The 16178-nt window shown below is 42.1% G+C and overlaps 1 protein-coding gene across 2 annotated transcripts in view; it reads left to right on the top strand.

The window, feature by feature from the left end:
* Window positions 1–1667: 1667 nt before the first annotated feature.
* PPM1F (protein phosphatase, Mg2+/Mn2+ dependent 1F) overlaps window positions 1668–16178 on the top strand; it is a 60942-nt gene continuing 46431 nt past the window's right edge. For both annotated transcript variants that reach the window (XM_067539891.1, XM_067539890.1), the window contains exon 1: window positions 1668–1887. In XM_067539891.1, coding sequence (XP_067395992.1) covers window positions 1712–1887 — 176 coding nt within the window. In that variant the 5' untranslated portion in view covers window positions 1668–1711. The remainder of the gene's footprint in view (window positions 1888–16178) is intronic.

Genomic DNA, 16178 nt, shown 5'->3' with positions numbered 1-16178 from the left:
ACTTTTGAGCTAAACTAGCAAAAAGTGAAGCTGAAATGTGGAACTGAGGGTTAAACACGGACAAGTTAGAGGCCAAAGACCTGCAGGGAGTATTGATCCGTATGTTAAATAGCACCCTAATACAGAGCAGTTTCTATGTTAGGCACTAAGCCATGGTGAGTATCATCTAAAAGTGGAGTTATGAAATTACAATCCAAGTTTCCCCTGCAATAAATTGATAATTTACAATGCTCTGGAAGGTTGGAACATTTGACTTACTACAGTCTGTGATTCAGTGACTCAATATTCATGGCTCCCTAGGTCAAACAACACAGCACCATTCAGTCCTTCGTTTTGCATGCTGTATGCGCTGGCTGTGCTATGCTCCTCTTGCAGCTATGCTATGCTCTTGCTCAAGTTTTGCTTCTGCTTTTGTGTGTGCCTGTGGCTCAAAGCTGTTGGGAGTTTTGTTTTTAAAATAGAATTGCAGAAGGCAGTTTTGCAAACAGGTACTTGGCCTAGCAAGAAAGTAGAGCCATTCCTAGCAGCAGCTGGACACTGCTGTTGGCTATGGAGACTGAAGATGTCTAAGGTGTGTACAGATGACATGTTGCCCCTCTCGGGGACAAGGAAGAGAGGAGAGGGTATAACTAGAATTAAGGAATTTAAATTATGAAGAGAGATTTAGGCTTCATTTCAGGGTAAACTTTCTGACAGAGCTGTTAGATTGTGCAATAGTCTCCAGAGGGAAGTGTTGAAAGGCCCATCTGTTGGGGCATTGAAAATTAGACTAGTCTAGAAGAAAACTAGAAGATTAAAGAAATAGATTCAGTCATGCACTTGATAAAGTAATAGGTCTTCTCCATCTCAAGAAAAACAGCATTGTAGTCTGGATGAACTTGGTACAGCTTTTTTAGGTGGGTGCTTATGATGGTTCTCAGGGTACCCAGGACTGAATCACAGTGTTACTCTCTGTCTCTAGCGTGAGGTTGACATGCCTACGATAGCTGGATGTTAGCTCCCACGAACTTATTAGCCCAAAGGAGTGCCCCTGAGTAGCTATGCCAGCCCTGTCTCTGCCTTGCAGGTTAATAGATGCATCTGAGTCCCTTTGAAGCATTTCCTTGCAAGCCAGCTCCTTTGGCTGGTTACTCACAGAAATCCCAAGGTCCTCTGCTCCCAAAGGAGCTGTGTAGCCTTGTTTGCCAGTTTCTCAGAGCCCCTGTCTCTATATAACACACTACCCTGGTGAACACTAATAATACAAAGGTAGGTTTCTATTTAAAAAAAATAAAGAATCACCTAGAAACAATAGAGGGATGGAACCCAAGGGTTACACTACACAGTGAAATCATACAATGCAAACTGGGGCCTACGGTTACCAATAGCCACTTTTCCTATCTAATAAAGTAAGTTTCCCCCCAAAGTTCAGTCTGCCGCAGAGCTGCCTGGAAGCCAGGATCCAACCTTTCACCAGCCAGCTCCCTCTGTGTAAACGCCCCTCGGGCAGTGAAGCCAGAGCTCGCTCGCTCCCGTTCAGCCCTTGCACCCAGCCCCGCCCCCCGGAAGCCCCGCCCCCGCACATGCTCCCGCCTCTGCCCGTCCCCTCCCCTTAAAGGAACAGTCTGGGGCCGGCTCGGGCGGTTGGTGAGTGGCGCCCGCGAGCGCCAGCCCCTCGCTCCCGGCAAGGCCAGTTAACTGCGGCGCCCGCTCGGCCGTACCCAGCACGGCCATGGCCTTGCCCACGGAGGCGGCCCGGGGCTCCCTGGGCTCCCTCCTGCGGGACTTTCCGTCCCCACTGGGCTCAGAGGATCCCTTGCCCTGGGGCGCGCGGGGCAGCGGCGTCCTCAGCAGGGCCGAGGCGCCGGGGGAACTGGCCGAGCTGGCCGGGAGCTTCCTGGGCGGCAGGTGAGAGCGGGGCGGGGGAACGGTGCCGGGGCTGTAAGGCTGGGGGGAGGGGAGACAGGGGGGCTGTGCCTGCCAGCCGGGAGGGGGCGGTGAGCTGAGAGGGGGGATCAGTGGGGGGGGGCTGTGCCTGTCGGCTGGGGCTGTGCCCACTGGGAAGGGGCTGAGGAGATGGTTACCCGCTGCCCGGGAGGGGGAGGAAAAGAGGGCGTTGTGGCCACTGCTGAGTGAGGGGCTGTTAGTGGGGGAGGGTTTAAGCGATGTGTGGGTATGGGCGGTGGGTTGGTGTGCCAGGGACTCCGGGGCTGTGCCATGTCTCTCTTTTTTTTTTTCCCATGCCCATGGGGGCTGGAGCACGTGCCTTTCTTTTAAGGCAGCAGCAAGTAGCTGGCTCTGTCCTGTGTGACCCTGAAAACTGAGCCATGTGTGTTGCACTGACACTTTACACAGTAGGGTAGGGAGACCCCGTGTCCCAGGTGCCTCTGCTGGCTTGGCACCCCCTCCCTAAAGTGGCCTAGGGCATGGTAAGCAGTGAAACTGTTACAAGGTGGCAAAGGTGTGCAGAGCTCCATTGATGCAATTGCAGAGAGCTAAGCTCCATGTATGCAAACAGGAGCCGTGGTGAGACCTGTCTAGGATAGGAAAAAGGTTACTAACGCCTAGTGAGTTGCACTGGTGTTCACCACACTGGGAGCCTTAGGCCCACTGGCATGTGTGATTAGATTACGCTGAGCAGGGTTACATGACCTAACGCACCAGCATCCGATCTGCAAGGACTCCTAGTGTTGCTAACGCCCCTGGAATTGATGAGATGTGCATTATGGTAGGACATCTTCAGAAAACGTCTCTAACCTTGACAGGGCCCTGATGTTGTGCTATCTACTGCTTGAATTGGACTAAGTTTAAATAAATACTGTCTTGTAATCTAATTAGTATTAAAAAACAAAACAAACTTAAATCCAAGGTGTTTTTTTCCCAGATGTGCCCTTAGACTCCTGTTAACTGTTGTGGTTTTACAGTCTTAGTCTTATTTGTGTTCCTGTCGACGCAGCACTACGCCACTTGAGGAGGTGGTTGTAATGTCAGCTTCTTGATTGATTGAGTGGGTCTACACTGACCACTCGATCGATCCAGATAAGTCGATCTGGCGGCACTGTAGACATACCCTGAAAGTCCGAACCTTCCAACTGGATTTGTATGGGCGAGCCCGGGCTTTCAGAGTGGGTCTCAGTGGGTGCTGTGTTCCATTGCTGCAGATCCAGTTGAGGGATTAAGGCCTAAATGATTGTGCATGGTGAGCAGTGTTCCATGCTGAGTCAAAGGGCTGTCAAATGCGCAAAATAAACTTATTTCAATCACAGTCAGCTTGGTTATGATATTTGTAACTATAATAGGTACAAATATTTAGACAAAATTGACATTGTCTTTTTCGGTTTCCAGGATTGCAGTTCTTAACAGCTTGCCACTGTAAATTTATGCTTCTTTGATGTTCCTATATCATAATTTCAAAGAAATATTTTTTCACCTTGACACTAATTGGTGGAGGCGTCTTCTCGCAGACTTTAAGGCCAGAAGGGCCCATCATGATCATCTAGTTTGATCCCCTGCACATTGCAGGACACAGAACCTCGCCCACCCACTCCTGTAATAGACCCATAATCTCTGGCTTTGTTGTTGCTTTATAATTTAATCAGTAAATGATATGTATACTTCTTGAGGATGCTGTAACTAGCCAGAACAACCACATTCTCTTATTGATGTAACCCTTTGTCCTCTGATTCTCTTCCCTCCCATAGTCTATTTGCCTATGTGTTAAATTTTGTCTCTGGTAAGCACTTCAGAGCAGGGATCATATATTTTATATGTTCTACAAAGCACTACCACAGTCTGTACTTTATAAAAGTAATAATTACAGGGGACTTGCAGAAGAGTATTGTTGATGTACATAAGTCTTCAAAGCTCTGCTAAATTAAAAGCTAGCTTTGTGCAGTCAAAGCAGCCAGGGATCAATGAAGTGAAGAGTGAGAGAAAATTTTTAGGTACACACACGTTGCATGCTGTAATTTATAGGAAACTATGTATCCAACTTTCTGGTGTGTATGTATGTAGTGGGACATTGGGTAGTGTTGGGTATGGTTTTCAAAAGCACACAGGTCATTTAGGCGTTCCAATCCCGTTGACTTTCATAGCAGCTTGTGCTTCCAACTTGCCTAGGTGACTTTGAAAATCGCACCTATTTGTTAAATGACCTTTCAAAGCCATTAAAGGAATCTGAATTCCTTTAAGAGTTCCTGGCACCATTGCTGTGTTCTGACCTCTTCATAAGAACAGCCATATTGGAAGATATGATACTGGGCTAGATGGACCATTGGTCTGACCCAACAGTAACCAATGTCAGGTGCAGGCTGCCAGAATACCAGAGTCTTCCTCTGGTAGAGTCCTGTGTCCACAGACTTCTATCTTTCCCAAAAATCATCTCTCCAACCTTGCATGCAAATATTTCGACTACCACCTCCACCACACACCAGCCCTTTTGGGAATGAATTGTTTTTCATCTCCAGTTCAGAGTTGCCTCCCCTCCAAGAGCATAAACTGAACGGCAAAACTGTTTCTTTTAGTGGGATCCCAGTATCTGGCATTTCAGAATTATCTATACTGTGCCTAAGCGATGCATGTGACTCCATGCTTCACTTTTTTGCCTTCTACAGAAAGGTAGGGGATAATATTAAGTGACCTTGTCCTCTATTAAAGAATTATTTCTGATTTTTCCAAGTGTTCCACAAGGAAGAAGTGTGTTGCGTGTCTCTATGCCTTTTTATCTACTCTGCTTTGTTATACAGCTGCCTTGCCCCTCCCTCTGAATTTTTCTAGCAGTAAACCAGGAATAAATAAGCCTACGGGGGAAAAAGATATTAGATTGAGGTTTTGGAGTCTTGGGACTCCAGGAGCTCTCAGATGCAGGCTGTGTAGTCATCACTGGCTTCAGGGCAGGTATGTGAAGAATGCAGCTACTGACAGAACAAGCTCCTTTCTGTGTAAACAGCGTGAGTGACAGATGGGATGAAAGCACTGCAAAAGCAGCATGAACTCTCCACTTTCACTCTAGACCTCGCGCTTGTCTCTTTGACAAATGTAACAATTTTAGTTTCAACATTTGAGTTCATAAAAAGCTTGAAAGGATATAAGTTTTCTCTGCAAAAGTCAAATATGTTAACAATCCTGTAACTGATTTTAAAAAAAATGCAGCTACAATATATTCCTCTAATATCAGTGGCCTAAAAACTGCAATTGTCAGGCTATTATGATTGGTGTATTAGATTAATACTCAAGAGTTTTCCAACACTAGAAATGCAAGTTCAAATCTTGGATTAAGGTCACAAATGAAACTTAGTTTAATGATCTCAAGATAATCCACATTTATGCACTTGTAACTGAATTGTCCTTGATCAGAGCACTGTTTTAGAGAGTGTTGTATTTTAAATGAAATACATTGTGTGCTCTGTGATCTCTAAACTGTTAGGGGATTAGAGTGGTTTTGGCTGTGCACTTTATGGATCAGACCACTGCACGGTTGTGCATGTCTTGTACAAACATCCAGCACATGGCAAACTAATCACCAAGTGAACCAGGATAGTGTTCCTAAAAGAAGCTCTATGCAGAGGAAAGGAGCTCTGTGTGTGTTGGTCATCTGAAACAGAGCTAATATTTAGGAAATTGAAGTTGGGACTTCTGCAAATTCAGTGCTGTTCTTGTGTGTATCAGTGAGGAAAAGTGGAGAGTCAATGCTTCTTTTGCCATAATTTAAGGCCAAAATTTTTTTTAAAAGACCATCATTTTAAAAAGGAAAACAAAGCTAACAGATGCATTAGGGTTTTTGTTTAAAAGTGATGAAGGATGAAGTCAAGGATGGGAGCAAGATCCAAAACTTAAGGTCATTGCAGCATAGATCCAGTCAAATGCTACTGTAAGATATGATTGTGGCAGGTCAGTGAAGATACTTTATCAGGAATAGGCTCTAATATAGCCAGACCCAGCACTGTTAGACTTTAAGAAAACAGCTGCATCAGTTTAAAGCTTGGTGGTCATTCTTTTCTTCTTTAGTTTGAGCTAAAATTGTATGAGAAGGTTTTCATAATTTTGTCACTACAATATCTAACCTCTGTGGTGAAGAGGGGCCTCCTAGGTGATCAAATTGTACTTTGGAAGCAAGCTCAGTATACAATTGTCTTAATCTCTGCTCTGTCAGTTGCTTCATTCCCTTCAGTAGCCAGTGTTGGTGTGCAGGTGAACCCTTGATGAGTCTGAGGGCTTGTCTACATGGCATTGGCAAAACACAGCAGAGGGATGTGATCTGTAAAGTGCTCTAATGTTCTGCACCTAGCTGCACTGTATAGGCTCTGCTAGCGTATTCTAAAAGATACCTAGTTTGTGTTAATGTACTCCTACATTAATGCAAACTAGATATTTTAGAAGTAACACAAACTAGGTATCTTTTTAGAGCATGCCAGCTGGGCCTGCACAGGGCTGTTAGAGCACGGCACATTAGAGTACTTTACAGATCACACCCCTCTGATATGCTTTGCTGCACGGTGGAGAGAAGCCCAGAATTAATGGATTGGCAGCATCCTTGGTTCTTCAGATTGTGTCAAGTGTTGCTGTTTAGCAATCTGATGCAAGTAAAAACACTTGCTGCTTCTGGAGGGAGCAGTGTTCTGACATCCACCAACAGGAGACAGGACTTTTGAGAGGAATGAGTAGAAAACAGAATGGTATTCTTTAGGTGCTGCAAGGGGCTCTGAAAACCATCTGTTTTGCAATTTATGGTGAAGAAGCAGCCAGCTAGCTCAAGCCCAATCTAAATCTTATCCACAATGATTTCTGTCTTTACCGTTTATACTCTTAATAATAGTTTTATATAGTTTTGTAGTTAGGCACAGCACTTTACAGTCAGTCAGATACTTTCCTTGTCTGAGAGAGTGTACAGTCTGAGGCATTGATCCTGTAGAGATTTGCATATGGTCTTAACTTTAAGTACTGTTTGTGAGTAGTCCCATTTAAGTCAACAGGACTGCTTGCATTATGTCAAGTTAAATATATGCATAAATATTTGCAGAATGAGTGCTTGTGAGAACTTAAATATTATTTTGAAGCATTTTAATTTGAAGTATATTTCCAGGTAAATGCCACCTCTCATGAAAACCCAAAGAATATGGGTCAATCCATAAGGATACCAGAAATGCTTTCCAGTAACTTCAGAGGTTTTAATTAATCTGAAATTAATTTACCCAGACTAGAAAGTAAAGGGAAATGTTCCAGATTCCCTATTCAAAGGAGTTGAAATTTGTCAGAAGATGGTGGTGGTTCTTTGATTACAATATAGAACACAAGCAGGCTTCCTGTTTGAAGAGACTCTACTACAATAACTGCTGTGAAACTCCTCCTGGCTTCCTGTTTTGACCCCTCTTCCTGCTTCCAGTGCCTTTCAGACTGTTTTTTTGTTTTTGTTTTAATCTTTTGTTTGCCAGTACACATTCACCATCCTGTTGCTGGTTTTCAATAAATGTCAAATATTACAGGTGTCGATTAGTGTTTGTCCTCCCTTTTTTCCATCAGTTAATGGTAAATTTCCTTTCCAGGCATTCTGCTTTCAAAAAAACACTTTTAAAAAGAAAAATCTCAATTTTATTTTTTTTGCCATCCTCTTTGAGATTCATTGTGACACAGTTTCACTATATCGCAGTAATGCTCTGATCCAGCATTCCTATTTTTCAAAGGGCACATTATGTGCTTTTTAATCCATTATTTCACTGTTTTTCTATTGCATCCTGATTTATTTTTCCTGACAGGGAACCAAGTATTACTCAGATATGCAGATTGTGCCCTATAGGAAATATCTGGGAAGAAAAGGTATGCAATAGAGCTGCCATACATCTGGTACAGAGTACAGTTGCAGTGGGGGAGAACCGGAAATGATTCTCTTAGAGTGGGGGAGGAAAGAAATTTGTGATTTTTTTAACAAGTGAAATCTTCTTAGTCCTTATGGAATGTGGGCAAAATTTTCAAAAGCACCTGCCTTACACTGAGACTTAGGCTACAGAATCACTTTAGGTGCTTATTTTACAATGTAGATTACTGTGAATTGCAAGGCTTTTAAATACATGATGGATCCTAGTCACTCTTGTGGTTTATTCTATTTTTTAGTTTGTGAGGTCTGCAGATTCCTGGAATGTATTCCAGTTACTTTATTTTTTTTTAAAACTAACTATATTTTAAATCTACAATAACATCTGCATAGTTTAGGCCAGGCCAGTGGTACTGTCTATTAAGGTTTCCTGACACTTCTTACTATAAGACCCTGTTTTCACTTTCTTATAACTTTGTCAAATCTTAAACGTTTGGGCTGCAATTTTTTATGCTAGGTGTCTGCCTCAGGCTGGATATTTTGGAAAACTTCAGCCAAAATGGTTTAGCAGTTTCCAAGAATGAGGCTTCCTCCATAACCGCTCCCTCTCATCTCTCGTTTTTTGGTTCATGCTGGTAACTTTTTTGATGTGACTTCTGCTTTCAATAGCACTGTGATCCAGTAGTTTGAGTAGGGAACAGGGATTCACATGACCTAGGTTATATATATTGTACAGCAGTGCAATGTATTATTTAGAGACCTTTTAAAATATCTTAATGGAATGTAGTGGGTACACCAACATTTGTTTTCACAGCAAGCCTTTAGTAATAGTGACTCATGCAGGAGTTAGATTGTTGGCGATATCTCACATGAAACATGACTTTACAAATCCTTCGTTCTGCATATATCTGTGTAGTAGCATGATTGAAGAAAATCATGGGATTAACAGAAATGGCTGCTGCTTTCAGAAACCCCAGTGTTCATGCTAATCCGTGGTATTGTTGGAATCAGAGGCATCTTTTTAGAATTCTGCACACAAGATGAAAATTATATAAATGTTCATATGCCATCATGTATTATCACAGCTTGCTAAACTAACCAGTAAATTTGCTCTAATAGTTGTTTTGGGTCAATGAAGCAGACTTTTTGCCTTGTCTGTTTCCACTTCAGATTGGCAACGTTAACTTTTTATATTGCAGATGGTTCATCCATAATTAATATGTACTAACATTACTTCACCACAGATGCATTGGAATTAATAAAATTACAGTGAGCATATTCATATGAACTATTATTATAGTCCCCTCCATCATCTTTCAAACTGGTATCTTTGTCATGGTGAGATGAAAAAGGTCCACAACCAGAACAACTGAGAAGTTATCAGTATTGCTAGACGAAATGTTCAAAAGTCATTTCAACCACCCCATTTCCTTCCCAAAAGAATCATGAGATTGGGTTGACAGTAATGAAACTTTAAAAATTACACTTCATGGTTCTTTGTATTTGCCTTCTGGATTTTAAGTCAGTATGCTTCCGTTATCTTTTCAAACTTTTCTCTGCAAACATATGGGCTAGAAATGTACTTTGTTTTTTAAATGAAAGTGTAGAGCTCAGCTAATCACATGCCTCCAGGGTATTTAAGTATAACATCAAATATCATGAGAGTTGGCAACACTGGATATTGCTGAGTTAGGAGCTTTTGTTCAAATTAAATCCGAACATTTGTTAGCATGATATCAGGAGACCAGCATCTAAATTGGAGAGGCTGTGCTGTTTTCTGTCGAGTTAACCTGTTGGTTAAATTTTTGATCAATGACTTTATCATACTTCTGAAAAATGAGGGAAAGATAGACTAAGGTTAGCTGGTATTTGCACCAGAGTTCTTATGTACATTTGATGGCTGGCAGCAGGTAGACTGGGCTGTGTAATATTCCTATCCGTGCTCCCATTCAGCTTTGGCCTGTGGAAGTTGAATAAGAATTTTGCCTCTGATAATGCTATGCCTGTGTTTCATGCAATAGAAATGCAAATTAAATTATGATTGTATCCAGATAAGAGCAGATTGCTAAAAAGGATATCTGGCGTTGGCAGACACAGTGTAATATAAATGCTGGGGCCATGGAGCCCAGTAAGTAGCTAAATTCAGTCAAATTTTCCATGTTAGTTTTACCTTTCTAGTTTAAGCAAATACATATACGCCATTTGTCCACCTCTTTAAATTTGGCATGGCTCAAACTGTAGCTGTGCATGACATGCTGGCCACTTCTTTCCTAACTAGTAACAGCTTGCCAGGCTGACTGATACCATGCTCAACAAGGCCTTTGGATATGGTCATGGAAAACTGCAGAGTTTAGTTGCAGCTGTAACTTCTTGTCCCCCTACCTAGATTCAGATGTTTGTCTCTGCAGGACAATACTATAGAACTTGATGCTGACAAAAGAATGCACAACTGAGTGCTCTGCACCGAGTAGCTCTTATCAGTACAGATAACTGGTTTCTGGCAAACTTGGACCATGGTGAGTAGAAAATAGACCAGATAGCCCACATAAGCAGTGACCAATGCATTGTGAGATTCTGTGAACTGCTAGAAGTTGTGTAAAACCTGATTTAGTTCTTTATTTATTTTTTGGATTCTTTGGAAAACTAATTCAGTTTTCCCCTTGTAGAAGTTGCAGGCTCTGTTCCAGTAGCTTGTATGAAATAACTTTCTCTGCTTCTATTTAAATCCTTTTATTTTGATGTAATAGTCAACTTCTGAACAATACATTTAGTCCATAGCCATGAAATGGTTGTTATCGGTCTGGGCTTCTACTACAGAGAAGTCTGCATTCACCTGCCAGTTACAACTTTGGGTGTTGCCAAAGGGGAGGAGATGCTTCTGAGTTAAGAGAGCCAAAGACAATGTGACTCTTTTTAAAATGTTAATTGCTACATAGCAATTTCTGTACCCCTGTTCCCTCACCAGACTCAAGGCTTGGGCTTCACTTTGTGGCTCACAGAGGGAAGGTTAGTAACAAATGTTACTAGAAACTTTTCAGTCTGGTTTCATAATCTCCCCACCCCTTCCCCGATCAATAACCTGTCACCATCTAGGTCTTGGAACCAGACTTCTTCAATGAGAACTGTACTCCCTAGATGGAATTGACTCAGCAGAGATTGTAGGAGATGGGGGGGAAGGGCAGGGATTGTTTGCTGTCTCCCCTTGCCTCTCCCCCTCACCCAACATGTTGTGTGCTTGGGTTTTTTTGTTCTTGCTCTTGGGAATGAAGAGGAAGTGATAGGTGGTTCTTTACTAAATATCTAAGTTCTATAAAGCTGTTATTAAAATATAGATATTTGGGCCTGGCAATAATAGATTCTGAAGACCAGATCCGGAAATCTGTTCTTTGACAGTTTTGTCAGAAGAATCTTGTGTCTTTTTGATGTTGGCTAGTACAGTGGGGTTCGAACCTGGATTAGGGCATTTGGGTGTTACCACAATATAAATAAGTAATGACAATTAGATTGACTTGTATGAAAATGTTCTGCAGTTAATTACAAGGCTGGCAGGGGAAGGGGGAGGAATATTTTATTAAAGGCAGCTTTTGTTTCCTAGAGGATTTGTGATCCGGAAATGCTGGTACTTCCCTTCCAAGCAAAGCATTCATCTAGACTTTTTCAGACAGCCCAAGCAACTCTTCTGTTCTCTTAACAATAACTTCTATCTAATATATCTAGATGTTTATACCAGACTCATCACAGAGGTATTAGTGTGACGCCATGTACTTGAACTTCTAGAATGAGCCCCATGTGTGTTTTCTTGGAAACTCTAGGCAAGTGGCTTCCATGCCATTCTCTGATATATGTCCATTAAACTTCACAGGTACAATCATTAGCCTCTTGTCTGTCTGGTCATATAACAGAGATGTTCTTCTGAAAGTATCATATGGGGGGAGGGAGATGGGGAGGAAGAATCTAAACTAGATTTTTAAAAGAGCCAGAAGGACTCGATGGGGCTTCAGGTATTGATGAGGCCTGGCAAGTCCTCATGCCACCATCTATCAGGTTGTTTAGAGCTTGTTTTTTCCCTGCATAGCACATCAGAGAGCAGCTGTTCAAAGTCTGCCATCTGTTTCACTATTCTCAGTTCTAAAGCAGCTGTAATCTGTGGACACAGAGCACAACAAAAGGTCTATATCATTTGCTTTCAGAACCTTTCTGAAAGTGCCATAATTGGGTCAGTGACTTTGGAGAAGATGCATTGTCCAGACATCTGATACTCCAGAATCTGTCAAGTAATTTACCAGGCTCTTCTGAATATAATCTCTTCTGAAAAGAAAAACAAATTGGAAATAAAAGCATCTTCAGACTCTTGTTGATCCTCTCAAATGTATGATGTAACAATGAAATGTTTAGTGCAGAAATTTGTGGTACTCATTAGATTTAGATCCCCATGTGAGCTGGTTTTATAATGAAGTTTCCTATTTCCACAAGAAACTTGTAAGGTTTTGATGTTTTTTCTTTGTGGAGGAGGATGAAATGTAACACACGTCTCTGACAGTTTTAAACTAGACCATAGATATCAGGAACTATCATATGTTCATATGTGATAGGGTGGCAGCCACCCTATTTACAAATAGGGGAAAACCAAACTGGATCAAAATGACAGTATTAAATGCTAAAGAGAAACAAACTGAGCTGTTCTCTCAATCATGCTTAAAGCTGGATCTATACTGTATTTAGTGTCACACTCAGTCTATGTGCATTATTATGTGATGACAATATGGATATTCATAAGAGTAGAAGAAAACACGGGATTTGATGGCCCTGAACCCAGAGGTGGCTGCTGCTTTTCTGGTGCTGTATGCGTATAGCTTGTAAAGTGCTTTGGAATCTTTCAAGGAGAGAAGCTATGTGCATATTGAATACTGACATTGTCGTCACTAACATGGCTCTGTCTTTGTTTATCTCACTGTAAAAAATATGTAAGAATGTGAGTTTCTTGCTGTAAAAACCTATATGGAGACAAGGCATTTGTGGTCTTTACCACGAGGTAAGTAGGTGAGGTCAGCACTATATCTTTTGCTGGTGGTAGACCTTTTCTGGTTGTGGTAAAACTACTGTGGCTTGTCTTCACTAACGAGTGTTCATTGTCCTGTAGTAAAAACATACCTTATTCTTAGTGAAGAGCTAGCTTGTAGCAAACAAATTTCAGAACTGTTTACTGTTCTGTGGGCTGAGGTTAGGCAATTGCAGTCTTGTGTTTTCATGGAAATGGAGCTGACAAATAGTGCTTTGGAGGAGGCAGAGGCAGACTTTTCCCCCCATTGTTTTATAAGTTGGAAAAAGTCTACACTGCATCCTGTCCTGACGTGACATGGATCCCGTCAGTATGGGGATAGTTAAAATCCACCATTATTATTGAGTTTTTTATTTTTCTAGCCTCTCTAATCTCCCAGAACGTTGACTCTTTTTCACTTGACTGTTTCTCATTAGATCCTGTCCATCCACTCTTTCCTCCTTACGAGGCTATAGAGAATCTCTGTTAATAGATCCTCCCATAAAGGATGTCTCTCTTTGAACCATGTGCTCCTCCACACCTGTCTGCTTTCCCCCAGCCCTAAGTTTAAAAAATGCTCTATGACCTTTTTAATTTTACACGCCAACCATCTGGTTTCGTTTTGGTTTAGGTGGAGCCCATCCTTCCTGTATAGGCTCCCACCTTTCCCAAAAGGCTCCCCAGTCTTTAATAAATCTAAACCCCTCCTCCCTACACCATCGTCTCATCCACGCATTGACACCCTGCAATTCTGCCTGTCTAACGGCCCTGTGTGTGGAACTGGAAGCCTATCCTTCCCTATGCCATTGGTATCTACATGTACCACAACCACCAGCTCCTCTTCAGCACTACATATAAGTCTGTCTAGATATCTTGAGAGATCCACAACCTTCACACCCGGCAGGCAAGTCACCACATGCTTCTCCTGGTCATCACAAACCCAACTATCTGTTTCTAATAATTGAGACCCCCATTACTATTACCTGTCTTTTCTTAATTACTGGAGTTCCCTCCCCTGGAGAGGTACCGTCAGTGTGAGAGGATACCATGACATCATCTGGAAGGAGGGTCCCAACTATGGAATTGTTTCCTTCCACTCCAGTTTGATGTTCTCCTTTCCTGAGACTTTCATCCTCTTCAACAGTACAGAGGCTGTAATAGTGGGGGTGGGACCATTATAGCATGGCCTGGAAAGTCATATATGTACCTCTGTCTCCCTTAGCTCCTCTGGTTCAGCCACCTTGGTCTCCAAAGCCAGTATGCGGTCTGTGAGGGCCAGGAGCTCCTTGCACCAAATGCACATATACCCCACCCACCTATAGGGCAGGTAATCATATATGTTGCATTCAGTGCAATAAACTGCAGTTCTTTATTGTTTGTGTTTTTGTTTGTTTTTTTAGGCGTGGGGGGCTATTGTCTTACACTTCATTAACATTCTGTAAATGAAGTCCCCTTGCCCCCCACTCGGCCTCTAAATTTCCTCGCAAAACTCCCCTGTTAGCTGCCCCTGGTTGCTAGCTCCTCTGGTCACTTAGGCATGGTCTTGTTAAACCCTGGTTCTCCCTGAATAGTCCCACCTCCTAGTTAAGGATTGATGGATGCTAAAAGGCTTGGGGATCAAAGCCTTGTTAAGAAGCTCTCAGCCTTGCCTAGCAGGCCACTAAGATCTTCACAGGGTCCCCCAAACAAATAGATCACACAGTATACTTCAGTCAAGCAGCAAGCACACCATAAACACATACTACAGACAAACTCACCCTAAGGGTCACATAGTCGCTTCTTCACCTGAAGAACTCCCTCGCAAAACTCCCCCGTTAGCTACCCTATTCACTAGCCACACAGAGTAGGTCTACAGTGTAATTGGGAGGTGTAAATTCCAATTGTAGTAAACGTAAACGCGCTAACTCTGATCAAGCTAGCACACTAAAAATAGCAGTGTGGTTGCAGCAGCCTGCGCTAGCCACCGGAGTAGGTACCAGGGTCTCAGGTGGGATTGTACTCTGGCAGTTAGCCTGAGTCATTGTGGCCAGATTGCTATTTTTAAGTGCACTAACTCAACCAGAGTAGCATGTGCTTGTCTGCTTAATCTGGGAATAACACCTCCCAGTTTCAGTGCAGACATACCCTCACAGACAAGGACTTAAGCTTACCCTCTCGTTCCATAGCTCATGTAAGTGATTAAGAGTATAGTTTGTTTATTTATTTTAATTTATCTTTCTAAGTGTAATGTACCTTTTGGACAAAATAAATATGCTTTGTTTTGAAGAAGCTATCCCTGCATCACTGAAAATATGTGTTGTCCCAGGCTCCAAAAGGGAAGACCTGGCAGGGTTCTATTGTATAAATTTAAATGGAATAAATGGGCTCAAAGATTCAAAGATGTTAACAAGACTCTGAAACTGTCCAACATTAAATAGCTTTAAACAAGGTTTGGTATACAGAGACCTCAGCCTATTGAGTACCATGGCAAACACACTTCTAAACATTCTTTTAATCTCTTATTAAAGATACAGAAAAGAGGGGAAAATAGTTAAAGTATTTGAAATTGTAAGTATTAAATAAGTTTTTTTCATTAATATCCCCTGTTCCCTTTCCTTTGAGTTGTGAGTCTTTAAAGGAAAAAGCTGCTTTGTTTGACAGTCTTCTAGAGGGTGGCAGTCTTGGTGGTGAAACATGCTCCTTCTTGTTTTTCAGCCAGCATTGCGGTATGCAGCTTTTCCCCTCTGCTAATTTTCAACTGCCCAAGTCTCTTTGCCTTTTAAAATCCCCGAAAGGGTAGAGTACCCAATCCACTCGTTATTTTGTCCATCAATAGGTCTAATTTCTGATACACTGGTTAATTGATTTCCAGTCCTCTACTCTTGTTTACCAGTCATCCTCTTAACACAATCCTTTAGTATCAGTAAAACCTTTTCAGTTTAATTCAGTCTTTTGTCTCCTTGAGTCTTTTCTTAAACAATTTTATATAATAGGTCATTGTGACCGCTTATGAACTTTCATTCACTTTTTATAGTTGAGTTTACAATTAAGGTAAATTGTAGCTGTAGTTATCACAACAGTCCGCCCCTTGTTCTCCTGTTGAATTAGTCATGGTTGATAGTCAGGGATCTGTAATCCAGGTCCTTCTGGTGTGAGAGTGGTTGAATTGCAAATTCCACCCTTAGAGGTAATGGCTTGAGGCCTGACCTCTGTTGGGCTGCATACAGAGACAGCATCTCCTCAAGAAAGAACAGCAGTGTAGCCTATCAAGGGACCGTGAACTCAGGCACTGTGTCTTCTCCCAACTCCTGTCCATTCAAATCAGGTCCTATTCCTCCATTCAATTGCTCTCCCGTGAGAAGAGAGAGAGACTTC

Source organism: Emydura macquarii, unplaced genomic scaffold (genome assembly GCF_026122565.2).
Source record: "Emydura macquarii macquarii isolate MOO-44397 ecotype Brisbane River unplaced genomic scaffold, CSIRO-AGI_Emac_v2 contig_554, whole genome shotgun sequence".
In the NCBI taxonomy this organism is placed as follows: Eukaryota; Metazoa; Chordata; order Testudines; family Chelidae; genus Emydura; species Emydura macquarii.
This window is presented reverse-complemented; position numbering and strand designations above follow the sequence as displayed.